The 26463-nt window shown below is 44.3% G+C and overlaps 1 protein-coding gene across 7 annotated transcripts in view; it reads left to right on the forward strand.

The window, feature by feature from the left end:
- The window catches only part of LOC1276693 (glutamate receptor 1), a 63877-nt gene extending 38141 nt beyond the window's left edge, over positions 1 to 25736 (forward strand). For 6 of the 7 annotated variants that reach the window (XM_061644843.1, XM_061644842.1, XM_061644845.1 and 3 more), the window contains exons 5-13: positions 2858 to 3111; positions 13501 to 13887; positions 14534 to 14876; positions 16274 to 16536; positions 16786 to 16879; positions 17267 to 17577; positions 17696 to 17940; positions 22732 to 23071; positions 23157 to 25736. In XM_061644843.1, coding sequence (XP_061500827.1) covers positions 2858 to 3111; positions 13501 to 13887; positions 14534 to 14876; positions 16274 to 16536; positions 16786 to 16879; positions 17267 to 17577; positions 17696 to 17940; positions 22732 to 23071; positions 23157 to 23222 — 2303 coding nt within the window. In that variant the 3' untranslated portion in view covers positions 23223 to 25736. Of the gene's footprint in view, positions 1 to 2857; positions 3112 to 13500; positions 13888 to 14533; positions 14877 to 16273; positions 16537 to 16785; positions 16880 to 17266; positions 17578 to 17695; positions 17941 to 22731; positions 23072 to 23144 lie in introns of all 7 variants that reach the window. The other variant, XM_061644849.1, reaches the window with a different exon arrangement.
- The last annotated feature ends 727 nt before the right edge of the window (positions 25737 to 26463 follow it).

Here is a 26463-nt window from a genome sequence, read left to right on the forward strand (position 1 = left end):
TGGTTTGGGAGGACAGTTCGTTAGGGGAGCTTTTTCCCTGGGCTGCTAGTGTCGAGGTGTTAAACGAAGTGTCAAAGCTGAGAAAGCCGGATTAAGGGGAACGCACAAACCACTAGGATTGCTGTGAGAGCAGCCTGTTCGCCGAACTGTTGTGGATCTGCGTGTGTATGTGTGTGTTGATGTCCTCACTTTTCCTACGAAATATGAGATTCACCAAGGGATCCTTTATTGTAGCACGGTTACACAGTGTAGTTGCTGAAATACATGCCATTGAAGGGCTTCAAATTATTTCCAGGATAAGCCAAGCTTGAACGGTGAATGGTTCAATACACACATGGCTGTTTTTGTATGGTTTTGTGAGCACAAATTTCCTTAAATTACAACACCACAGAACGTGTTCATATTCCAATGCTTGGATTTACATTCACGCTATATATTTCGCCTATTTGGATTCAAATAGGAATTTACACAATTTCTATCCCTATCCAGAATCACTATTCTCATTCAGAAAAGAAAAAAAAGGGGATTAAGCTCTGCTTGTCAACAACCATGTGCTTAAACAGCTCTATATAGCTGGGAGGCTCCTGTGTCTGCTTCAACAACATAATTGATTGGAAATTGCACCCCCATTCGCAACCTTGCAGAAACAATCATCGGCGGATCATCGGATCGATACCGGGTCCCAGGCAAAGTATTTAGGCTTCTCGTAGTAAACTTAAGCAAGGAATTTTCTAAATTAAATACCATCAACATTGGTCCACCCGCGCCGCGCTAAAACTCATCAATCATTGAAACCTTCTAGCTTTACTTTGCTCAATGGGAAAAAGAGGGAAGACAACGTAAAACAAAAACACGAAAAAATTGAAAAATTTGAAGCAAAGCTTCAACTATCCCACCATTTCGCAAACGCTGCCCACCGGTGCCCATCCCGCACACAAATATTCGCGCTTAATTCTTTCCATCCTTCCCGGAACGCCCGAGAAAAATTCGGAAACCCTTTTGCCGATGCTTCCCGATTCAATCAATTTCATCTTAATTACACAGCTCGGAAAAGGGTTTCGCATTCGCACGTTGGTAGGTATTCGTGCGGCATGCTAAACCATACCTGCCCTAACCATGCCTGTGATTGATATTTTTGCTGGTGTTTGTTTGCCATCGCCTTCTTGAAGGGAAAATCACCTAATTAATTGAGAAAAACCCCTACATCAAACACATTATTAACTTGGTCCCATGTTGGGGACAGATTTTTGCACTTCCAAAATTGAAAAAAAACGCTTGTTTGGTACGGAAAACAATTCAAGAGAAACCTCCAAACGAACACTTCTTCGTGGGGTGAGAGCTGTCGTTTAAAGCTTCAATTTGTGGAATCCATTAAAAGTAAGCTTTAAAACCGGTCTTCCTACAACCTTCACACTGCTAGTCAAACCGCCAGGCCTTCTTTGCTCAACATTGTCCTTCCACGTGCAAGATAAACCCACGTGGTCTGTTCTTTAAATTTCTTTCCTTTCTATTTTCTTTACTTTAAGTTCATTCCCTTTCTCTTTGCACGCAGACAAGTATTTGAGATAGAAAAAGCTCTCCATGTAAAGGTCATGCGTACCCTTTTCTGTTGTCGTACTCTGCAAACTTTTAATTCAATTTCATTTAATTTATTTCACTTGGCCACGGCTCGAATATTACGTATGGAGGTTTGCATTACTTCCACTGGAACGCTTTCGTGTCGGCGGAAGTAGACCCCGTTTCATTATGCTAGAGAGTTTTCATTCATTCTACACAAAAACTAAGTTCAGTTCCTTGTGATGGCTGTTTTTAATTTCTTTTTTATAAGCTGCAAACTTTCACGACATATGCACTGTAAGATGCCAACAATAAACTCAAATATGATAGAAAACAGCTCTGCTTGTAACATTTAAATGCACTCTTGTACCTTTTTCTAGACTGAACTTTTATTTCTTCATTTCATTCACATTCCATCCACCCATACTTAAAGTCTATCTATTGTCTTCTCCTCCCTTGCACACACGGTCCCCCTCAGCCTCACCATTCCCTCTTCTTAATGGCATTGGTGATAATGGCAGAAGCAAAAGAACCATCATCGAGAACGGTGATGCTAGTTTTGCTCCGGAAGCTGAAACTGGAGTTTTATCCGTCCTTGGTAGAAGTGTTCCACTTACACACAACTCTAGCACAGGTTTCGCTAAGCCATCTCGGGGAGGTTTTGCTGTGTGCTTTCCCTGGAGTCACCCGTCATAGTCTCCATTCTTTCAATTCTCCTTCCCTTTCCCGAGTCAGTTTAAGTGGGTTTGAAACGAAAGGAAAGATGCAACACCGAGTCGCTATTCAAGAAGCTCCCTTGCCCGACCTATTTCTATCCAGTCTCAGTGGGCTGAGTTTATTCTTCTCTGGTTTCTTCAGCTTATCCTTATGCAGTCCTTCTGCAGTTTTGTACCGCTTGGCATAGGAACAGTGCCAGAGACAACGGAGCCTAAGGCTTTAATTCAATACAATTTATTCACCGTACGTACGGTATGCCAATTTTCATTTGTCACCCTTGAGCCATAAGCCCAGCGTGTCGGAGCAAAGCCCATTCGGTCCCAGAACCGAGCGCTGATTGGAGGGATACGCATCCTAATGGGTCACATGAAGCCTTTTCCGGTGCCGAGCACACTTTTACCTTTACACTTGTCAATTAACATCACCTTACGGCTTCCCTCCTGCGTAAGCAATACTACCAATCAGGCGATAAAAAAAGGTCACAAGAACCCCCTTCGAGCAGCGGGTTTCAGTGCTCTTGGGTTCGTCATGCGTGTCCGCCATCACTCACGTGCTTAATTCTTCTCCCTATTCTCCCGCACAGGCCTGCTGCGGCTGCAACAAATCTACCAGGGACTGCGGCCGGGGAACGAAACCTTCCACGTCGAGACGGTCAAGCGGATAGCGAACGTAAGCGATGCGATTGAGTTCCTGCGCACCATCGAGGAGCTGAACCGATGGTCCCGGAAGCACATCGTCCTCGACTGTAGCACCGAGCTGGCCAAGGACATCGTGGTCAGTCACGTCCGGGACATCACGCTCGGCAAACGCACCTACCACTATCTGCTGAGTGGGTTGGTAAGTGTTTCGTTCTTTACAATCGCAAGAAGTTATTTTTGTAGTCCATTCCATAGCATCCCTCTGTTCACTAGAAGCCAAACACATTTACATATCAGATTTTGAACTGGATCTTAGGCAAGTTGCGTAGGTAGTCATAGAGAACACTGTGCACTGTTTCCAATACCCGCCAGCTGCTGATTGTACACTGAGAGTTAATAATGGAAAGCAGTGATTAGTTTTTGTTCTCTTTTATCTCCCCGATCCTCGTTCTGTGGCGTGAAATTAATCTCATCTAGAAAAAGGGTTGTTGTTGATGTTGGAGGAATGGCACAATAGTAAAACAAGCTCCCACGGGAACGAAACGAAGCAATGCACCATTCAAAATGGCACCAGTGATTGCTCTGTTGCTCTGGTGTGACTCTCTGCCACCCGAAGACACCCTCGATGACCCTGCAATCCTCTCCATCCAGTTGCTCTCGAAGGTAATCAAGGCTCGGGAACTTACATTCGACCGCATGGCGCTTTCAGCAGTACCGGCGAGTGTTGGCAGTGGGCAGTAAAACTAGTATTACTGCTTTCGTGCTTTTCCACTTAAGCAACCTTCCTCCAACCGTACAACTTAATCCACCGACCGTTCGAATTACTCAAGGGCACACACACAGACACACATACAGCCCACTACAGCACTCCGGACACAACACTTTGCCGGTGCGAATGCATCCCCTGAAAGCTATCAAAATCAAATTTAATGCCGTTTTCACGCCCGATGACGTCATTGATGAGAGCTTTTCAGCAGTTTTCTCCTTTATAGCGTTTCCAGGCGTTAGTTTCGCTGCAAGACCCCGGTAGACGTTGTAAAGCCATCAAGAGCAAGCAGACAAAGATGAGAAGAAGGGAATGCTCTTTGTGAACACTATCAAGCGTATGGATTGTTGGCCTGTATCTGTGTGTTGCCAGAGTGTTTCACCTTCCGTGTAGAAGAAGGGCGCACGCAATTGGCTGTCTGCCGCAGCGTTCCTGTTTAACATTGCATGAAATTACCTCCGATTTCGATGGAAAGCAACCGACGATGGTGTGCGTTCTGGAGGGGCCAGCAATAGTTATTGTCATTTTAGTGTGCCTCTTCTACCGCTCGGTGTCGTTACTGAAAATCAGACATAAGTACCGGCTTTTTCGAGGAATCACACCCACTCGCTAAGGGGAGCACACGTGGAAGTTGTTAAAGGTACATTGGTGTCTCTCTGTTCCATCCACAAGACGGAGGAATTAGCTGTTTCGTCTCAACACAATGAGAACGACACGACACGGGGTGATTAGCTCAACCACAAACACAACACCAATAGAGCAACCAACAGTATGGCATCCAGTAGAGTGTGGCAATCAAAAAGTCGACCACAAAACTGCCACTCAAACAATGGCCGGTTTTACATATTTTGTCTCGTAAAAGGAGAAGAATCTTAGCAGGCTGGCTTAAAGAGGATTGATGTGGCTGGCTTACATGTGATTTGTTGAATATTGGTTGTTTGCGAATGATTCAAGTCACTGTTCAAATCGTATCAAACGTCTAAGCCCAATGTGATGTGACTGCTTAAAGTTGGTGAACAAACCACAAAAGAAACTGTTGGACGTCGCGTTGACACACTGTCTTACAAATCTAGCGACCAAGTTACAAATCAAGTACAAATAAAGTCTTACAAATCGACACACCGTCTTACAAATTAAGCGATTAAACCTAGCAGTAGGACCTTCCCATCCAAACTGCTTGATTGAAAGCTCTATTAGCATCAGAAAGAGAATATTCTACTTCATCTGATTAAGTTCTGTGCATTCAGTTGAGTTTTCAGACGACCCCTTTGTATCTTCAGCTGAAACAGGTGCATTTGTGCTGGAAATTGCGTGCTCTTTAAAGGATTTCTCTCTTGCAGTGAGCAATATTCGTAATTGTTTCGTACATATTTGATGCTTCAATTGGATTTCATTATAATTTAAGGACATGGTACATTGCAGCATCAATGAACTATTCTATTCCTAAACCATTTTTTGTTTATTTGCATTCATTAATGTATTCCAGTATAACTCTTCCTTCAGTAAAACACAAAGTTGGACGAGCAATCTGCATTCAAACCTGTGGTACTGGCGTCATTGAAACAAGAAGCTAGCTTGCAGTGTCACAGAAGGGAAAACTCCCTCACCAAACATTGCCGAGCGATCATGCTCCACTAGCGTATGTCAACATTTCCCTGTGTTAAAATCTGCCCATTCAGTATACCTTTTTCGGGAAGCAAATGCCCTGCAATGCATGCGAAACCGGATATACCGGGAGTTGTTAACGTTTGCTTTACTCTTCCTGAAGTGCGTCAACGCCATGCGGGTAGCTATTTTTGGCCACATCCATCCGTCCAGACCGAGCTTGAAACCGATGCTTCATTCATTAACCTTCGCAGTGTAGGCTATGCGGTAGAAGCTTTTACATGAGATGATCTGCCCCGGAGCTCATGCCGTTCTCTCTTCGTTCATTTCAAAGCAGACAATAAGCCACAAAATGAAATTTAATACTCATCAGGTTGGTGGCCCTTTTTTAAAACAAGTATAAGCACAAGCAAGAGGATGATAGAGATGGCTTTCGGTAGCATAACTTTTTGAACAATGTTCTTTTGCCTTCTACGTAATATGTGCAGTGTATGTAAGAAAGGAAAAGCGCTAGTGGTAGTGAGAGATAGAAATAACGGTAGCGAGATCAGGAGAACGAGAGCGTACTAGGAACGAGTTGCGAGAGAGAGAACTCGCAGCGTTAAATTCGGGAGCGCGGGTTAAGCGCGAGGAGTTGAATTCGGACCGCGAAGCGAATAACATGTTGTGAACTAAAGTAATCAATAAAGCGTTATTTGTCTTAAACCGAATAAAAAACTCCACATTTGGTGTCAGAAGTGGGATGAAAATCCAGCAAACAGTGGTTTTACGTGTAGCTTGTGGAATGAACAAGAGTGATTAGAACGTTGAGTAGCTTGATCTAAGAAAATCAATTGAAGTGAGGGAAAAGTGATCCCGTGACTAATTGATTTGAGGTGATCAGAGTAAGACTCAAATTTCTGTGGAGTGAAAGTCAGTCAAAGTGAAGGAAAGTGTTCGTTCCTGTGACCGATTGATTTTCGCCAAAAAAGTTGACTGATCAAAAATGGATGAGCTGGAGCAGCGCATTCTTGATCTGTGTGAAGAATTGACGAAGACTGGCCTAGCGAAAAGGTGCCAGCAAAAAGGGTTGCCCTCAACGGGAACCAAAGAAGAGATGGCTAGATCACTAGTGGAAAGTGAAGAAATGTCCAGCGCGGATGTTTCTACCATGGATCAGTATCATGACGTTTATGAAAAATCTGAAGCGGCAGCTAGCAGTGCAGCAGCGAAAGTGGAGCCGAGCATAGTGCAGCAGCCCTACTCCTTTAGGGACGTGGAAGAGGGAATTGAGGCGTTTTGTGCAGATGGCTCGGTGGATTTTGCTGCGTGGCTGACCGATTTTGAGGATGTTGCGACCATGGCGGGATGGTCAGATGAGCAAAAATATGTGATGTGTCGAAAAAAGTTGGTGGGCACAGCGAGAAGTTTTTTGCTAACGATGCGTGGGGTCTCATCGTTCGGGGCTCTTCGCAAGGCGCTAGTAGCAGAATTCGGAGAAAAAGTGCGTCCGATGGACATTCATCGTCAACTTGCATCACGACGACGGAAAAAAGGGGAATCTGCTTTGGATTTCATTTACTCTATGCAGCGAATTGCCAAACAGATTGACCTTGACGAAGAAAGTGTGTGTGAGTACATTGTTGATGGTATCGCGGAGAGCGAAGCGCAACGCGCGGCATTGTACGAAGCGCGCACGGTGAGAGAGTTGAAAGAAAAAATTGCCTGGCAAGAGCGTGCAGCGCAGAAACAAACACGTGCGGTGAGATCTGCATGGCACGAGCGCGCGGGGCAGAAAGAGAACAAAAGTTTGCCGGTTCAAGACACAATTCCTGTGAAAAATGCAACAAAAGCACGTTGTCTTAATTGTGGTGTGATGGGACATATGGTACGGAATTGTCCAGAACAAAGAAGTGGACCACGGTGTTTTCAGTGCAACGAGTTTGGGCATCGTGCGAATCAGTGTGGGCAAAGGAATAAACAACAACCGGGTACAAGTACAAACCTGATAAACCATGTCCAAACTGAGCTACCGACAAAAATGGTCCAGTTAAGGGGAAAAAATATAAAAGCGGTTATTGACACAGGCAGCGAAGTGTCGATTGTCCGTCAAGACACATTGCAAGATTTAGGGTGTGTACAACAAAGGATGGAACAATCCATACAACAATTGCGTGGTTTTGGTGGAATCATACAAAAGCCGATAGGCGAATTGGTAACAAACATTGGCATCGATGACGTTGAATACGAAATCGGTTTGCTGGTGGTCTCTCCAAATTCGATGAAGGTTCCAATGCTGGTAGGCATGAATTTTCTTGGAAGTGTTTGTTACGCTATAACCAACGATGGAGTGCAGATTTTTAAGAAAAAAAGTGACAATGAGGAATCGGGTAGCGATCACGAAAGTGCTGTGTATAAGATTGATTGTGAACAAATCCAAGAACTGGAAGTGCCGGAGAAGTTTCGAGACAAGGTACAAGCGCTGAAAAGTCAATACGAAGCTTCAGTGGTAGATAATTACGAAGACAATTGTCCCATACAAATGAAGATAGTGTTGGAAGAAAACGCGTCACCTTTTCGGCATACGCCCCGTCGCTTGCCTTTAATGGAGGAAGAAGCAGTCGAAAACCATCTAGGGGAATGGTTGAGGAAGGGAATTGTTCGTCCATCGACGTCAGACTTTGCAAGTCGCGTTGTGGTAGTGAAAAAGAAAGACGGCACTAGTCGGATTTGTATCGACTTTCGGAAACTGAATACAATGGTTCTAAAGGATGGGTTTCCAGTTCCATTGTTAGAAGAAGTTTTGGAGCAGCTTCAGAGTGCAAAGGTGTTTACTGTTATGGATTTGGAAAACGGGTTTTTTCATGTGCCGATAGAAGAAGCTAGCCGCAAGTATACCGCATTCGTTACAAAATCGGGATTATTTGAATTTAATCGTGTGCCATTTGGACTATGCAACTCGCCAGCGGTGTTCATAAGGTTTGTGAATTATGTTTTTCAAAATTTGTTAAGAGAGAATGTGTTGCATATTTACATGGACGATATTGTGGTTTGTGGTAGTACGGCTGAGGAGTGTTTAGAAAAAATGGGGAAAGTGTTTGAAGTAGCAGCCGAAAATGGATTAAAAATAAAGTGGAAAAAGTGTCGTTTCCTTCAAACATCGATTGAGTTTTTGGGACATCATATTGAAAACGGATCGATTTGGCCTGGACAAGAAAAAGTTAGTGCGGTGAAAAATTTTCCTATACCGAAAAACATAAGGGCGGTGCAAGCGTTTTTGGGTTTGACAGGATGTTTTAGGAAATTTATAAAAGGGTATTCTATTATGGCCAAGCCTCTTACTGACTTGTTGCGGAAGGAGGTAGATTTTAAAATGGGTAGTATAGAGATCGAAGCCTTTAATGATTTGAAAAGTACGTTAGTGAAAGAACCGGTGCTCAAAATATACGATCGAAATGCTAAAACAGAAGTGCACACGGATGCTTCCATCAAAGGGTTTGGGGCAACAATGTTGCAATGGTTTGATGGAGAGCTGCATCCCGTATATTTTTGGAGCAAGAAGGCAACCGATGCAGAGGCCAAACATCACAGCTATGTGTTGGAAGCAAAGGCTATTTATCTTGCGTTGAAAAAATTCAGGCATTATCTCCTGGGGATAAAGTTCAAGCTTGTGACCGACTGTAATGCATTCAAACAAACATTGAAGAAAGCAGACGTTCCGCGAGAGGTGGTGCAGTGGGTTATTTGCTTGGAGGAGTTTAGTTTTGAGGTGGAACATCGTGCCGGAGACCGATTGAAACACGTCGATTGTCTCAGTCGATATCCACAGTTAACAATGATGGTGACATGTGAAGTGACGGCTCGTGTTAAAAGAAGTCAACAAAGGGACGATTCAATAAAAGCGATAGTTGAAATTCTTAACACCAGACCGTACGAAGATTACAAAATAAAAGGAGAACTTTTATACAAGTGTGTCGAAGGACAAGACCTTTTAGTGATTCCGCGTGATATGGAAAAACAAATAATTTCGGACATTCATAGTGAGGGTCATTTTGGACTATGCAAAACCATGCACGCCATAAAACAACGGTATTTTATACCGCATTTAGAGCGAAAAGTGAAACTGATCCTCAACAGCTGTGTGAAGTATATCATCCACAATAAGAAGTTAGGACGAAAGGAAGGGTTCCTGCACCCCATTGACAAGGGAGATCAGCCACTGCAAACCCTTCACCTCGATCATGTAGGGCCGATGGACGCCACGGGAAAGCAGTACAAATACGTTTTGACTGTAATGGATGGTTTTTCCAAGTTCGTCTGGTTGTACCCGACAAAAACGACTGGAGCGGAGGAAACGTTGAGGAAGCTGGAATGCTGGTCGACAATTTTTGGCTATCCGGCTCGTATCGTAACCGACAGGGGCTCAGCTTTCACAGCCAACGCATTTGGTGAGTACGCTAATCGCCATGGTATACAGCACGTCGTTTGTACAACAGGAGTGCCGAGGGGCAACGGTCAAGCGGAGAGAGTGAACCGCACCATGTTATCGGTTTTGACGAAGTTGTCATCGGAAGATCCTGGAAAGTGGTTCAAGGTGGTGCCTTCTGTGCAGCGAGCGATTAACTCTCATATTCACGTAGCAGCTGGAAAGTCGCCATTCGAGTTGATGTTCGGGACAAAGATGAGGACGTCGGAGGTGGAAGACTTGTCGCGGTTACTGGAGGAGGAAGCGTATGATCGTTTTGATTGTGAACGGCAGGAAATGCGAAAAGAAGCGAAGAATGACATTTGTAATGCGCAAAATGTATATAAAAAACATTATGATTTATCACGAAAGCCGGAATATACGTACGTGGTAGGAGATTTGGTAGCCATCAAAAGAACACAATTTGTAGCCGGAAGAAAGCTTGCTAGCGAATTTTTGGGACCGTATGAAGTTATTAAAATTAATCGTAACGGACGATACACGGTTAAAAGGGCAGCCAATTGCGAGGGACCGAACATAACAACAACAAGTTGCGACAACATGAAGTTATGGTCGTTTGCCATCAGTAACGACAAAGTATTTTCGGAAGATGAAGCAGAATCGGAAAATGAATAAAATGAATTAGAAGAAAAATCTTCAGGGGCTGAAGATAGGGTAGGACGGCCGAATGTAAGAAAGGAAAAGCGCTAGTGGTAGTGAGAGATAGAAATAACGGTAGCGAGATCAGGAGAACGAGAGCGTACTAGGAACGAGTTGCGAGAGAGAGAACTCGCAGCGTTAAATTCGGGAGCGCGGGTTAAGCGCGAGGAGTTGAATTCGGACCGCGAAGCGAATAACATGTTGTGAACTAAAGTAATCAATAAAGCGTTATTTGTCTTAAACCGAATAAAAAACTCCACATGTATGGTTTCTTAATCCATGTAATCCCTTTATTATTATTCTCCATTTGCACGTTGAATACTTGGTTTCTCGTTATTCCGGGATTTATAGAAACTTATTTTTACAGAAATGTGCAAATTGGGAAAGGTTATTGCATGTTGGAATCATTTTTGCATCTATTTTGCCATAATATGTCCTACAAATTCACCCATTCCAACATATTAATTGTTCCAAACCTTCGACCATTTTATATGATTTGTGCTAACCAATTATCAACCTGGTATATTATTCTTTTTGTCAACATGTAAAATCGTCAGCTCAGATGTCAAGAAAAGCTTAAAATAAAATAAATTATTGTGCTAGTTATGTTGCCAGTTGTCTGAACAGAGCAAGTTTTCGCTCCGTCATAGGTCAAACCAAACTTGTGTGTGGTCTGTGAATAACATGCCACTCGGCAATATTAGAAACAAATTGAATTTTTTCCAAGCTTTCATTTGTTATTTGCATTCCATTTCAAACCAGGAATCTCGATGCAGTCTTTGAATAAGGGTACACAAGCAACAAAGTTTTGTACAGCAAATAGTTGAGGCCAGATAAGTATTTCAAGTAACAGCTCGTTCTTAAGGCTCCTTACTTGCTTTCGAGTGGTTCTGTTGAAGCTTCCGTAGTGTTTCTTTCTTCCCAACCCTTACACACACTGAAAATATGTATGCCAATCAGTCCACCGATACGGTAGCGGTCACCTATTGTTTGCTTGCTGGGCTGAAATCACGCCTGCAACTCAAACGGAAGGCCACCTTCATCGTCATCGTCATCAGCTGTAATATATTACGCCGGTTTACCTTGCACTCGAAAGGGCTTTTCCAAATTCGTTACCACACCGTCACGTCACGATGTGCTTGTACACACAGCCAGAAACACAGCCGAAAGTGGTTAACCACAACAAGCTTCGCAAACAAACCGAACTACACCCCTTCCCAAGCACTCCTGATTTCCTTTCATCGTGGTTGGTGATGGTAACATATGGCGAGGCAAACTGTTTCCCGACTGCTAGCGTTGCCCAACAAGCGATCAATGTCGACCGAAGCCCGACCGGGACCATGTTTTACTCAATCATTCCGACTATTGCAAGCGAATAATAAGGTTTCGGTCGGTGTTTTGCCATTTCGTTTCCTATTGGAGAGCATCGCACAGGTGAAGGTTTCGTCTGGTAACATGTTTAACGGCAGTCGACGGTTGGCAGTCTTCGAGATTCAAGGTTGTAGATTCCTATGGATTAATTTGGCAAAGCGGAAGAAATCATGTTCTAGGAAATATTTCTGTTCTATTTTATTCATTGTTCTTTCTGGATATTGAGAATTATTAGACTAAATTATGAAAATAATGCAAATTAAAACTGATATTCAAAATAATTGTTTTCAGATGGAGACGCCTAGTAGTTCGTAGAGATATGGAGACGCCTGGTATTTCGTATTGTTTCTATTCATCCCGAATATTTATTTTTAATGTTGTAAAAGTTTCAATGAGTCATATGGATGAGATAAAATAAGTGGATAAGAAACACTTCAAACAGTTACAAAAAATATTAAAAATCAGCTTCCTACCATTTACACTTTCTTCTTCAAACTCTGTGTTAGCCGAAAATACCGTCTTTTCCATTCTTTCCCTTGCGCATCATGTTACTGGACTGGGTTCTTACCGTGCTTTACCAAAACGGCCATTACCAACAACCTCCAAACGACCCATCTCGTTGATCATGTACCGTTTATCTTGTATGCTTATTCCATCTATCACTTACCATCTTATCTAACTTTCACAGTTCCTGACTTTCGTTCGTCCGCTTCACGTCGACCTCACCTCCTCTTCCCCTCTCTTCCATTGTAAGGTTCAACCGAATTTGCTCTCACAATCATGTTGAGTCTGAACTCTGGATCAATTCAAACTAACTTCGAACGTTTTCCAAAACGGCCCATTCTCTCATTCTGCTGCCCATGTCGTCTCTTCCTCATGTTGGTTGCGATTTATTCCATCGATGTTTCGTATTTCACTAAAGAGCTATTGGCGAAGGGAGCAGATATTCCCCGTTTCCTGGTATTAATATTGACCGGGATCGAAAATCAAAACGTGAATCAAGTGTGTGCTGCTCAAAACCCGTTCTGCCTCGAAGGTCGTCGGGTGGGCTCACACCAATTTAATAGAACCGGAAACTGAACCTCGGCACAGTGGCTGCCGCACCAGTCAATTTATAGGATTTAACATAAACAGACTGCTCGTACGTGTCGGTTCCTCTTCTCTTCCACCACGCGTGCAACTGCCAATGATGCCTGACGGCTGATCGTAGGTTCCAAACCAGCGAGTTTTGCAAGTCACATCATCCGACGATGGCTCTATCTATTATCTTTATGCTCATACACATAACGTTGCTGACGGCTACATGCATTAACTTGATATCGATGCTCATGCTGCTGTCTGAATCATTGCTGCTACTTCCTTCTCTTTCTATCCCCTGCAAATGTGATGTTTCATGGAGAGATTCTTGTCCTGCTGTTTGTTCCATACGTTCTTAAGCTGTGCTTTCTGTTTCAAGCATTTTGAAAATAATCCTCACTTTGAACATCACCAAAAACCTCTCAAAACTTGCACCCAAATCTCATGTTCGATAAGATTTATTTGTCTGCAAAAGTTCAAACCGAAATGTCCTGAATAGCAATAACATCGCTGCAATCCAATCGAACTCTAGGTGAATCGTTACCATCCTTCTTGTCACTCCATCCGTAGCGTGTTTTGCTGCCATTATCTCTATTTATCTCCCTCTTCCTCTCTCTCTCTCTCTCTCTCTCTCTCTCTCTCTCTCTCGTTTTCCTTCTCACCAGGTGATGGATGATCGCTGGGAGAGTGAAGTTATCGAGTACGGTGCAATCAATATCACCGGCTTCCGGATCGTCGATACGAGCAAAAAGTACGTCAAGGAGTTTCTTGATGGATGGAAGCGATTAGATCCGACCACATCGCAGGGTGCCGGCAAGGAACTGATCTCGGCCCAAGCCGCCCTCATGTACGATGCCGTGTTCGTGCTGGTGGAAGCGTTCTCCAAGATTATGCGCAAAAAGCCGGACCAGTTCCGGGCGTACACGATGCGCAATCGGGGCCAGCCGTTTAATCTGCCCGCCAACGGGACCCGAACGCTCGACTGCAACACCTCCAAGGGTTGGGTCACCCCGTGGGAGCATGGTGATAAAATTTCACGCTATCTGCGCAAGGTAAGCACTGTACATGTTTTCCTTCCAATCTGGTCGAAAGGACGTGCAGTGAGAGATGATTTTAGTTATTTTAGTCGTAAGCTATCGGTTTTCATTTTCAACTTTATTTCTTATACTTTATTGGGATTTGTAGAACTGTGTCTTGCTTGTTTTAATTTTATTTTATAAAATTCTACATTTTGGCTCAATATCTCACTCGCTGTACACCTCAGCCAAATCGAGCTAGGATTTATGAACCCGTGAGATACATTATTATGGCTGCCGGTCTTTATTTATGCCCTCATGCTTGTACGCTGCGTTTGTGGCGTGGTCGTGCTCGGTTTCCTTTGCTGCCATACAATCGCAGCCTCCATGCCGGCTAATATCAGTTTGTTATTTCTCGCTCCATCTTCTAACTCTCTTCTACACTATCTCTCTTTCTCTCTTTCTGTTTACTATTTATCGTTCTTGCAAATGGCTCAACTTTTACACCTTTCCGTCTATTGGTATCATCACCGCCACTACAACCACCACCACGAATGGATCGTTTGGCATTGGGCCATCAACGCACACACAAAAAACATCCTCCACCACAACAAAACTGGGTACCGCGTATCTTTGGACGGTGTTTTACGACAACTACGCTACTTACCCCGATTCCCGACAGGTGGAAATATCGGGCCTTACCGGCGATATTAGGTTCAACGAGGACGGCAAACGCCAAAACTACACCCTGCACGTGGTCGAGATGACGGTCAACAGTGCGATGGTGAAGGTGGCCGAGTGGTCGGACGAGGGCGGACTGGCGCCGGTCGTTGCCAAGTACACCCGCCTCAAGACGGACATGCATTACGAGCGGAACAAGACCTACATCGTGACGACCATCATCGAGGAGCCGTACATCATGCTGCGGCAGCCGGAACCGGGCGAAACGCTCGAGACGAACGAGCGCTTCGAGGGCTACTGCAAGGATCTGGCCGAGCTGGTGGCGAAAAAACTCGGCATCAACTGTACGTACACTCCTCCACACTCCTGCACGCACATACCTACCCTCTGCGGGTCTTATGCTTTTCGGTGAAAAAGGGACCATGGGCTGACATAATTTCCAGCTTGTACAACCTGTCTTGCGCCCTGCCTTGCGGTGTGGGGCGAATGTAAACTTGGGCATCATGTTTCTCTATTGACTGGGCCATGTTTGCGAGACAATTTGGAAACACCCGCTTTGGGGATGGGAAAGGTACCGGCTTGAGGTTGGACCTGTAAACATTATTCAAGCGAACAGCAAAACACTCCAAGACAAGCCCGGGTGTCTTGGTGAACTCTTCATAAGGCTTTTTGAAGAGCTGCAGTAATTAGTGTTCTTGAAGATATTAAGGCTGTAACTTCTGACAGCACCGATATCTTTTTACATTCCAAGCGATATTGACGTCATACAGTGAGGCTCAATTCAGTCCATATTATTTTATGAAAATTTATGATATACTAGGCATTACTAAACATTGTACAATTTGAATGGTTTAACTAAATTCTCTCAAGGATCTAACACAGTATAGCGTAATGATTATCCCAACAAATGCTCTCAAACAATAATGCAGTGATGCGTCAATATTTATCGTGCTCAGAAAGCTTCACATTCCAAATGAAACTAGCTCCTCCGTGACTGTTTAATCGGAACTCATTTATGGTGTGCTTTGATGCTAGTTCAAACAAACATTATCGATGGTTTCGCTTTTTTTGCTCCCAATACCATGTCTGTATTTTCACTGAGTAATGGTTTCCGCTAACTTCAAAGCGTGCTGAGCATGGTTATGTTTTCCCGAAGCTGACACAAACAAATTAAGTTTTTGCCTGAAATACCCAAATGTCATGAAATCTTGCTTATTATCGTCATTAAGGTTGATTTGGCAGATTCTGTTGAATGGTGAACCTTTCCCAAGAAATGCTTTCTGTCTATCACAACGTGATAGTTTCCCCCCCGGGTTACCATAGAACTGACCGCAATCGTACACTCCAAACCTAACCATAATCCTTCACTCTAGCGGAACAGAGCCGGGCAAATGCGGATGCTTCCGTAATGAAAAACTTTATATTTGAAAACTTTCAAATTAGCCCCTCCAGACGGGCGAGAGCGCATACAATCCCAAGCTGAACGTTCCGAGAAGGTCGGATGTCCTTTTTGAAGTTTAATGCGTACTCTTGTTCCTCCAGCTCCCCTTCTTTTCTTTTGAAGATCTTTTTGTCGCGGTCCAAACAGGGGACAAAACTCTTTTCACGCTTACCGATTTCCATCCACATTATTTTTGTCCCACAAAAAATCGCTAACCATCCCATGGAGAAGAGCAAAATGGGAAGCGACATTGCTCAAATTGATTTTTTTTTGTTTTTGTTTTCCCCCCACAACGACCAGACGAGCTGCGCATCGTGAAGGATGGTCAGTACGGTTCGGAAAACCCGGACGTGAAGGGCGGCTGGGACGGCATGGTCGGCGAGCTGGTGCGCAAGGAGGCCGACTTTGCCATCGCCCCGATGACCATCACGTCCGAGCGGGAGCGCGTCATCGATTTTAGCAAACCGTTCATGTCGCTCGGCATCTCCATCATGATCAAGCGGCCGGTCAAACAGAAGCCGAGTGTGTTTAGCTTCCTCAATCCACTGTCCAAAGAGATCTGGGTAAGTAGTGGCAGAAGGGTGGGGGGAGAGAGGGCTACTAATGAGAGTCCCATCCGAAAAGCGTGTCCAACAAGGCAACAGCACTTTCGGGGCTGGTGTTGCGTTGTCCTTGATCAACCTGACGACGAAATGTCATCAAACACCACTCGGCCACCGTTCGATGGAGCCTCATCCAAAGCATCATTTCACCCCACAAACGCACACATCCCACGCTAATGCTGTCTTTGTGCTCTCGCGCTTCTCTTCCAGGTCTGCGTGCTGTTCAGCTACGTCGGTGTCAGCATCGTCCTGTACATAGTGTCACGCTTTTCACCCTTCGAATGGCGACTAGTTAATTATAACGGTAATTAATTTCGCTGTTCCAGCGCCACGGACACCATGTTGCCTCACGGGATGATGCACAGTGCACACTGCCGGATAAGGATTCCCAACACATGCAGCGCCACACGGCACGTTCCCATTTTGGCACTTTCCGGGCAGTTTTGGGGATGAGTTGTGAACGCACTTTCCGGTGGAAAACACACTGCACATCTCCCGTGCAAGAGCACTGACAAAAGTCGTAACTTATCTCATATGTTTTGCTTTCTCCCTTTGCTCCCCGGCACGACCCCATCGGTACCAACACTCACCCGCTGCTTTGTGACACACTTTATGGCTAATGCGGATCCACGTGCGTGCTGCTGCTACACCATACGGGACGACCACCACCACCAACCAACGGAAATGTCAGGCGAGCAACCGGACGCAGTGCCGCAGGCGACGGTAAATGAGTTTAGCATTCTGAACTCGTTCTGGTTCGCCCTCGGCGCCTTCATGCAGCAGGGCTGCGACATCTCGCCCCGCTCCATCTCGGGCCGGATCGTCGGCTCGGTCTGGTGGTTCTTCACGCTCATCCTAATCTCCTCCTACACGGCCAACCTGGCCGCCTTCCTCACGGTCGAGCGCATGGTCACGCCAATCAACTCCCCGGAGGATCTGGCCTCCCAAACCGAGGTCCAGTACGGCACGCTAATACACGGCTCGACCTGGGACTTCTTCCGGGTAGGTGATATAGGGCCGTACCCCTGTCCCCCCCGGTACCGTCTTCCAACAGCTCATTAATTTCAATACTCTCTTCTACTCCCGCTGTGTGCCTGTCTGTGTGTGTGTGTCGCTGCAGAAATCACAAATCTCCCTGTACAGCCGCATGTGGGAGTACATGAACTCCCGCAAGCACCTGTTCGTGAAGTCGTACGACGAGGGCATCCGGCGGGTGCGCACCTCGAAGGGCAAGTACGCGCTGCTCATCGAGTCGCCGAAGAACGAGTACACCAACGAGCGGGAACCGTGCGACACGATGAAGGTCGGCCGCAACCTGGACGCGAAAGGGTTCGGCATTGCCACGCCCTTGGGCTCACCGCTAAGGTAAGCAAAACTCGTGCACGCGCCGCTGTCGTTCGGTGCTGCGCTGCGGTACGCCACAAGCGAGTAGCATCTTCTTCTTTTTTTGCTGTGTAAACATGTACACTTGGTAGGGCTAATGGTGGGGTTACGCTTTGTGCGGTAGGGCAGTGAAAGGGAAGCGGTGAGTTTTGGGGCGAGCAAACGTCAACCGAGCAAGCTTGCGGAAGGATGTTTTATAGACCGGAAGCGCCATCTCGTGGAAATGATTCGAAGCTTTGATCCTTGTAGCGTTGAGGAAAGCTTAAGGATTTAAAGCTCTGTTTGTTCTTAGGGAGCTTGGTAAAAGCTTCTTTTAGGGAGGAAGCATACATTTATTTCCATGAAACGAATTTGAAGCTTTGGATGAAGAGATTAGATTAGAGTAAAAGTGAAATATATGTTTAGACACACTTTTCATGAATTCTTCCCGGCTTTGTGAAGCGAATTGATTTGTTTTCTTCCAAAAACTACATTTGAGGTAGCCTAATTTATATATTACAAGTTTTATCGAGCCATTTTTTAATAGAAACGTAGCCTTTCTTGGCGTGATTTAAAACCACATTAATTTGATATTTCATTTCCATCATAATAGTTTGAAATATATTCCGCATGATTTTCAACACTTCAACGGTCTATTCCAATCGTTTTTTCACCAAGGGTTCGAAGCCGCATCGGATCAAAAATTGTAAAAATAAATTAAATTTATATAGAGGCCCTACACAATTCTAGTCTACTTTTTGTATGGAAATTGACAGTTGGAGGCTCAAATCATGTAAACACTCCATACAAAACCACACACAAAACTATTTGTGTGCGTGCGATTTTCAGCCTAGATTATTCTAGCCTCAAAGCTAGAATTAGATTCGAGTACCTCCTCGAAAAATGGCTAAACAAGGTGGTGTTTACATTTACCCCAAGCAAGATTAAAGAGATCAGGTGGTGAAATTAAGAATCAAGGTGTATGTAGTCCGGGTGGTCTCATAGCATGTTTTTATAACCAAATTTTAATATCACTTTTTGACAGGATGGGTGAAAACTTTTGTTCAAAGAAGCTTTCTGGAGGCTTGACAAATACACAAAACACATTGGGATGTGACCTGTAGCTGCTCGAAAACTGCTATACAATGCAAATAGCTGACAGGCTGAAATTTCAACATACGAATTAAAAATGGGGCCCTTTCCGTTTTGATGCATCTTTTTTTACTTCCCTAATTGCATTTTGATGCATCTTTTTTTTTGCGTCGCTACATCCATTTTATTGCGCCAGAATCTTTTCATGGATTTTCAAATTATGCGCTGACAAATTTTATGTAAAAACATTTTTAACTGAAAATAACGCAATGAATAATGTGATATTCACTTATTACGGAACATCAAACTAAAGCTAAACCTTTACCCCTTCCACATTTTAACAACTTTGTAAAAAATTCATCAACATATATGCAACAATAATTTGCAGAATATTGTACAAATTTTAATGCGATGCAGCTTCAAAATCTCGGTGAAAAAAAACGATGACAATAGACCATTGAAGTGTTGAAAATCATCATAATCATCATGTAGAAATTTAAAATTATTGTGATGGGAATAAAATATCAGCTTGATTTGCATTAACATCTTGCATTCAGTGAACAACACCGTTTACATTTGAAGATGGCCTGGTTAAACCCCTGATTAACAAGAAAAAAAAAATCTTCTTACAGTAACGATCGTTAAATTAAGCCGATGTTGTGAACAAAACTATCACAAACTATTCGCTTGCTACAATTAGGAAAATTGTCAGTTAAAATGGTAAAACAAAATACCATCAACTACTTCCGAATCTGAATTGTTGCGTGGATTTTGCTCATAAATTCATAAAAAATATTTGTTTTTCTTTCGAAGGCCCAAAACTAAACATTACAGTTTAATTGTTTTCTCTCATCGTTCCCTCTCTTCTCCCTTTCTTGCTATGTTACGACCAAGGATAAGCATTTCCTCCCTACAAATTGACCACTTTTCACATAAACAACATTACCCTCTTTCTCACTCTTTTTACCTCCGATGTGCAACCCTTTCTTCCTCAAAAACTGTCACGAAATTGACGAATTGTCGCAATGAAACCGCTAATAAAAGAAATCCTTCACCGTCACCGCAAATGCAATCGGCACGCGAGCGGTGCCGGTGCAATTTCAGAAGAAGAAAAAACACCCCAGTTTGGACAAGTGAAAATATTTACTCCACCGGGTGCATTTATTTCTGGGTGCTGCTGCTCTACTTTATTGACTGCGCTGCAGCTCAGTTGTTGTGCGCGACCCCGAAGGTCGACAAATTGTAAGCAACGGCATGCCGGTGCCGGCACGAAGCCTCAACATAAAGCTTTCTTGGCATGAATCCCACTTTTTGTTTCTCCAATGCGTCTTACAAACCTGTTTTGCAGCCGTTTTTTCCCCCGTACTGCGCTGTTGTGAAATTTCCGGGTTTTTATTAAACAAGTAGGAATATTAACGCAAATTGGTCTCTAAATGCAAAACTCCCCCCGTAGGATGGGTACAGAAAACAACAACAAAGTACTAAAACAGCAGGACGCTAAAAACGTTGTCACAAAAAGCGTAGCAAATGGGAAAATGGAAATGCAAAATGATAAAAATTTGAAGCAATGGAGCAGGCAACCGAAGAACAAAAACAGCAGCGAGTCCGTTGGGAATAAACGAAACAAAAACCTCACCAACCAAGGACATGTATGTGTGTACGGCGCAGTCTAGCGCAGTGTGCACCGAACTCAAACAAATCAACTGACCGTGTCCCATTAGTGCCGCTCGAAGACCCCATTTTCCCCCATTGCGCTTTGTGCTGTGTGCTCGGGTGTGTGTTTTTTTTTTTATCTTCTTTTCCTGTGCACTCGTAGAGAATAGGGCGTAGGACAAATAGTAAGCGCACAAGCGTATGAGAGATGAGATGGGGACAAAGCCAGTGGCAGGGCACTGTGGCAATGCATACGGAGTCGACTAGGTCACCTCAACGACCCAGTCACGGCAGACGAAGATTGAGACTGTGTGACATTATTTTCACTACTGCATAATGAAGTAGCCAGGGCGAGTGTGCACCCAGGCGCAGCGTCATCCCGTTTCGCCAGCGCCTCACGGGAAGGGATGTGGCGCAGCACGCGGTTGGTTTGTTTGCAAAACCCGGGCACGAAATGTGTTTTGAAACAATTAGCAATCACGCTCGGTGCACGGTCGGTCCCATTGGGTGGGAATGTTTTTTGTTCTCATGCCTTTGCTTGGAAGGGTGCGCCGGCAAGAATAAGAAACGGTCCCGTTCGTTTTACATTTTTTCCTTTAGCTTCAGCTCTCTTTCTTTCCACTCACAACCGTGATTTCTACTGGGTCATAGAGTAAGAACACTTGCGAAATCATCTTCACCGTTCCGTTGGATCAACTGCCGCGCATCGGGGAGGAGCGCGTGGCATGTTGCTCCTTCGATTGTGTACACGTCTGAAGTGTACTTTAGTGTCCGTGACAGCACGGCAACACCAACACCGGTGTTGTTGTCCCACTGTCGATGGATGCCGGAAGCCATGGCTGACATTCACACACTTGCCACGCGCGCATGGGAGACGATGGCCGTGATGCAATTGCATACCACCTGATCCCGCGACCTGGAAGTGTTTCGCTTTTCACTCCCAGCATCCCCCTTGGGCAGGTCTGGATGAGTGCTCCAGAGTGAAGAAGCATTCGCGCGCGTCAAACGGTATCAACACAGACACACAACCACACCGACCCGTTGTAAAGTGTAGGTGAAAGGAAGCGCAGCACAAGAGCCACTACAGAAACGTGACCCACCAGTGCAAGAGGTGAACTGACAGGGAACGCTGCCCATGATATGCATGCACAGAGGCACAGACAGACAGATAGACAGACAGACAGACGGACGGACGGACCGGCTCGAAAGCAAACATGACGGATAGTGCTGTTCATGGCCTCCGGGGTGTACTGTTGAAATGTTCACTGGCACGCTTTTGGTGACAAGTAGGCACGGAGTTGCATCGACAACGTGTCACTGGACGGGTTTAATTTGTTTGACGAACAAGCATTTGCAGAACGGTGCCGTTATTCGCCGCTCAATGGTCAGCTAATGAGTAAATATTCGCTTGTTAGCTCTTTGTAGCTAATCAGCAATGAGTAGATGATAGCACTAAAATGATTGTTCATGCTATTACTGGTCGTTACTGTTTGTCGGCAAAGGTTCCAACTATAAACAATAGAGTGTTTACTTCCAATATAACTAACATTAGGACGTGCAAACGATCGATACAAACAGATCATTTTGATTTCAAGTGGCTAGATAAGAGCTAGGATATTAACGCATTGGATACATCTCTTCTGAGTTACCTTTACAAGCTGATATCTTTCTATCCCTTGCCTTCAGACATACAATTTAGCCTAGCTTTGCACAATTGTTCCACTATCTTTGGAAATAAGAACATCATCATGATCTTTGTTCAGGATCTTCAGACAAGAGATAATGAGATGTAAATTAAACGTATCAATTTTTCAATAGTTCTGGATGAAAATATTCCAGGTATTTTGACAGCATCCAGTAGTACGACCAAATCCTAAATTATTGGATAATGTCCACGGTCTCTTCTAGGAGTATCATATTCCAAGTCAACTGAACTTTTCTGAACAAATCAAAGTGTTTCAATTTCATAGTTTGACTTTATTCCGCAAATTCCCAAGCAAGAACTTCTCATCAACATCTCTCCTTCTGTTTCACCTCTCAACCCAACAGAGATCCAATCAACCTAGCCGTGCTGTCGCTCAAAGAGAACGGCGAGCTAACGAAGCTGGTCAACAAATGGTGGTTCGACCGGACGGAGTGTAAACACTACGACAAGCAGGACGCGTCCCGCAACGAGCTATCGCTCAGCAATGTGGCCGGCATCTTCTACATCCTGATCGGGGGCCTGCTGGTGGCGCTGGCCGTCGCCCTCGTCGAGTTTTGCATGAAAAGCTCGAACCGGTCGAGCAATCGCATCCCGCTGTCCGACACGATGACGTCCAACTCGAACTCCAAAAACCGGCTCACCATGCCCCCGACGGCCCGGGAGTACGACAATGGACGCATTGGGGTAAGTAAGGCGCATCCCCTCCACCACCCGTATCACCACACCCGGACAGCAACCGGACCGTACTAAATTGCAGTACCCGTTCTAGTACTACACGCCGGCCACGCACACCGACCCGGACCCGATCCATGCCAACTCGCACACGCAGGTTTGATGTAAGGAGCCGCCGGAGCTGCGCCTATGACGTCCACCGTACGCGCCCACCATCCGGCAGATCGTGGCCAACAGCCGGCACGATGCGTCCACGCTGCTGAAGCGCGAAAACGTCCCCGGCGGTGTGCCTCCGGTAGTGCACGACAACTCCTGCCTATAAGCAGGACTGCTGCTGCGGTCCCGTGCAGGAGTTTGCACAACAGATTCCTTCTTAACCGTTTCGGGCGCTCGCACTGTGGCGCGTGTAGCATGGACATGCCAGAGTGCGAGCGCCCGGGGCGGGTAAGCACAATATCTCTAGTGTGGGGGGAAGCGGGATATTATCCCTCCTCGTGGAAAGCTCAAATATCATTGCAGGAGCTTATGCAAAACTAAATCACGCCACACAGTGTCACTAAAAGAAGATGAGTGAGAGAGAGAGCTGTTGGCGTGATGTGTGTACATAGATTAGGAATGATAAATACATGAATATCCCCCTTTGTTAGCGTCCTATTCGGTTCCGGTTCCAAACTCCTCACCAGACTCCCCTCTCCCCACAAGATACGATGTTAAGTTTTTTCGTTACCGAGATAATCAAATTAATAGAGATAAGAGAGACAACACTGACGTATGGGACATTATGTGTTAGTGTGAACAGTGCGAGTCCAACCAGACGCGTCAGATAGGGCAAGAGGAATTTGAAATGGTCCCCCCCCATTCCGTCTGCTCTGTAGTTAAATCGTAAATCATAATTAAGAATACAAACCAAACGGACTGTGTGGAGGTGAGGTGTAGGTAATAATGTAATAAGTATTTGCTGCAAACGCATAAACAGATCGCAATGGGCGCTGGTGGGACACGGTACCTAGAACTGAGCCGCATTCCAGGGATGGTAGACTGCAGCACCAGTAACGTAGGTACACTCGATCGGCTAGAAAACAGTGTCAATAGTTATACAAACACGAACAACACGAACAACTACAACCAGAACAACAAGCAAAAAACAATTATGTAAACAGTCTTAGTTCGTTTCAAGCTATCTTGGTACAATACATGCAGATCAAATCAAATCATCACTTAAACTAATGCAAAGAAATTGATTGAGAGAAGGGAGAAAAACTGAAATCAAAAAGCGCACTACACGAAAATAAAAAAGGGAGGAAAGACACCCAAGGCTACGTCAAAACCGAGCGTTTGTGTGCATGTGCAAAACAAACTACCGTTCTCTTACTAAACTCTCCGTAACTATTCTATTCTAAATAAAACCGTGAAGACTAACCACCACTGACAGTGGGAAATAGTTAAAAAAACACACACACAAAAACCTCCGATCGAAATGGGGAATGAACAGTATATGACAAAGAACTAGGAGATGGTATGGTTTTTGGTTCTGTTTTTGGGGTACACTTGTTCAACAAAACGATAGGTTAATCCCATCCGAGGCACGTCCGGCAACTCGCTAAATGAGCTGAAGTGAGAGTGAGATAAAATTGAAAACTTTTGAACATTTAAGCGTGCAAGCGTTAGCAGCAACAACAATTGGACAAATTTAAACCGGAAAACAAGAGGGGAAGAATAGCGTGTAAAAATACTACAATCTCCTGTTTCCTTAGGCCGCCCCAACAAAAAACACACAACTAAACTCATTGACACACACAGGAACACACAGCGAGTGATCAAAAATCTGTATAGAAATAAGCAAGGCTAAGAAAATATTGACTAAACGTAAGCTATTAAAGGAAGCGAAGGAGAGAGAGAGAGAAGAATAAATTAACGAAATAAATAAACCACATCAAGCCATGTAACTAGTAACTTATCCTAAAAACAAACAAACCACACTGACAAACACGCGGCAAACCCGAAGAATCCAAAACACACAAATGAAGTAAATGAAAAGGAAAAAGGTACTGTTTAGAGGAAAATAACTTCAATGTTAGTGAGTGGAGGCAGTTCGTCAAAACTGTAAGGATCGACTGTAACACTAAACACACAAAACAGGTACACTTACACACACCATACACATTACTACATGCCCAGCGGAGAAAACCAACAGTTAAAAGAAAGAGCAAGAAAGAGAGAAAGGGATAACTAGCCAAGCAAAAGGAAGAATCAAAACAAACAAAACCACACTGTTCAATAACTATGCTAGTCGGTAAGCTGATTGATTCGTTCTATACAGGAAAGGTGATTGATTTATAGCACTTTTTTATTCTTTTCGGGGAAATCAAAACTGCCAAAAAGGCGCACGGATGAAAAACAAACCAATTGTGTTAAGTGTACGCTTATCATTTTGCCAACTTTATGTGACTGTTGCGTTAGTTAACAGGAAGAATGGAGAAGAATGGTTCGAAAACAAAGAACAAAAAAAAGACAACAAAACAGAACACAGAACAGTCCCCACCAGGTGTTGATTGTGATGTGTGGGGGAAAAGCAAGAAGATGGAAACGGTGATGGGTGACGAAATCATGCGAAGAAAATTACGAAAATTTGTTGAGATCGTTTGAAAATAAAATCGAATTCCATAAGAAAACTTTATCTACTGTTTCGGTGTACATTTGTGTCTACTTTTCCGCTTTCGGTTTTACGGAGCTAGTTTCTTGCTGGTAGAATGATAGGCTGTTAGGCGAATGAAATGAATTATTCAACGTGCAAAGCATTTCATTTAATACAGCCGAGAGTTTGTACTTTTACGCGCTTGCAGTAAATGGAAATGCACATAAAACAAAAACCCGCAACCACTCGCATAACTTTCGATCGGTAGGAATCTTCGTCCACTGCTCCGTTTTGTCATAAAAAAGAGCCTACCGCTAACGACTTGAGTGTAACATTTCGGCCCCCCTTTTCGATACGGCCAACGCGTGAGAGTCGCAAACCAAGTGATGGCGGCTTCCTTGTTAATCCTCTTACTATAATTGACCATCAATGTATGGGACGTTGGGTGTTCTTTTCTTTCACTCGCTTTAGGAACTCTTAAAAAGCACTGTTTTATGTTGTTTTCCTCCGAGGGAAGTTTCGATTTAGCTTTTGAGCCGATATGCTACCTCATTGTGAACGCTTTTCACCAGGCAAAGAAGCACGTTTGTTTGAAGGAGAAAACTGTGAACAACGAAAAATGCTTAATAGTTATTCATGTACTATGAAACGTCCTCTTGAGCAAAAAACCGTTTCCTACCGATAGAAATTCCATGCATAAACTTTCCACTTTCATTTAAATACAAATAGCTCCGGGGAAGGTTGTTTCAAATCACGTGCACCTTTTCTC

The sequence above is a fragment of the Anopheles gambiae genome, chromosome 2 (genome assembly GCF_943734735.2).
Source record: "Anopheles gambiae chromosome 2, idAnoGambNW_F1_1, whole genome shotgun sequence".
Lineage (NCBI taxonomy): Eukaryota > Metazoa > Arthropoda > Insecta > Diptera > Culicidae > Anopheles > Anopheles gambiae.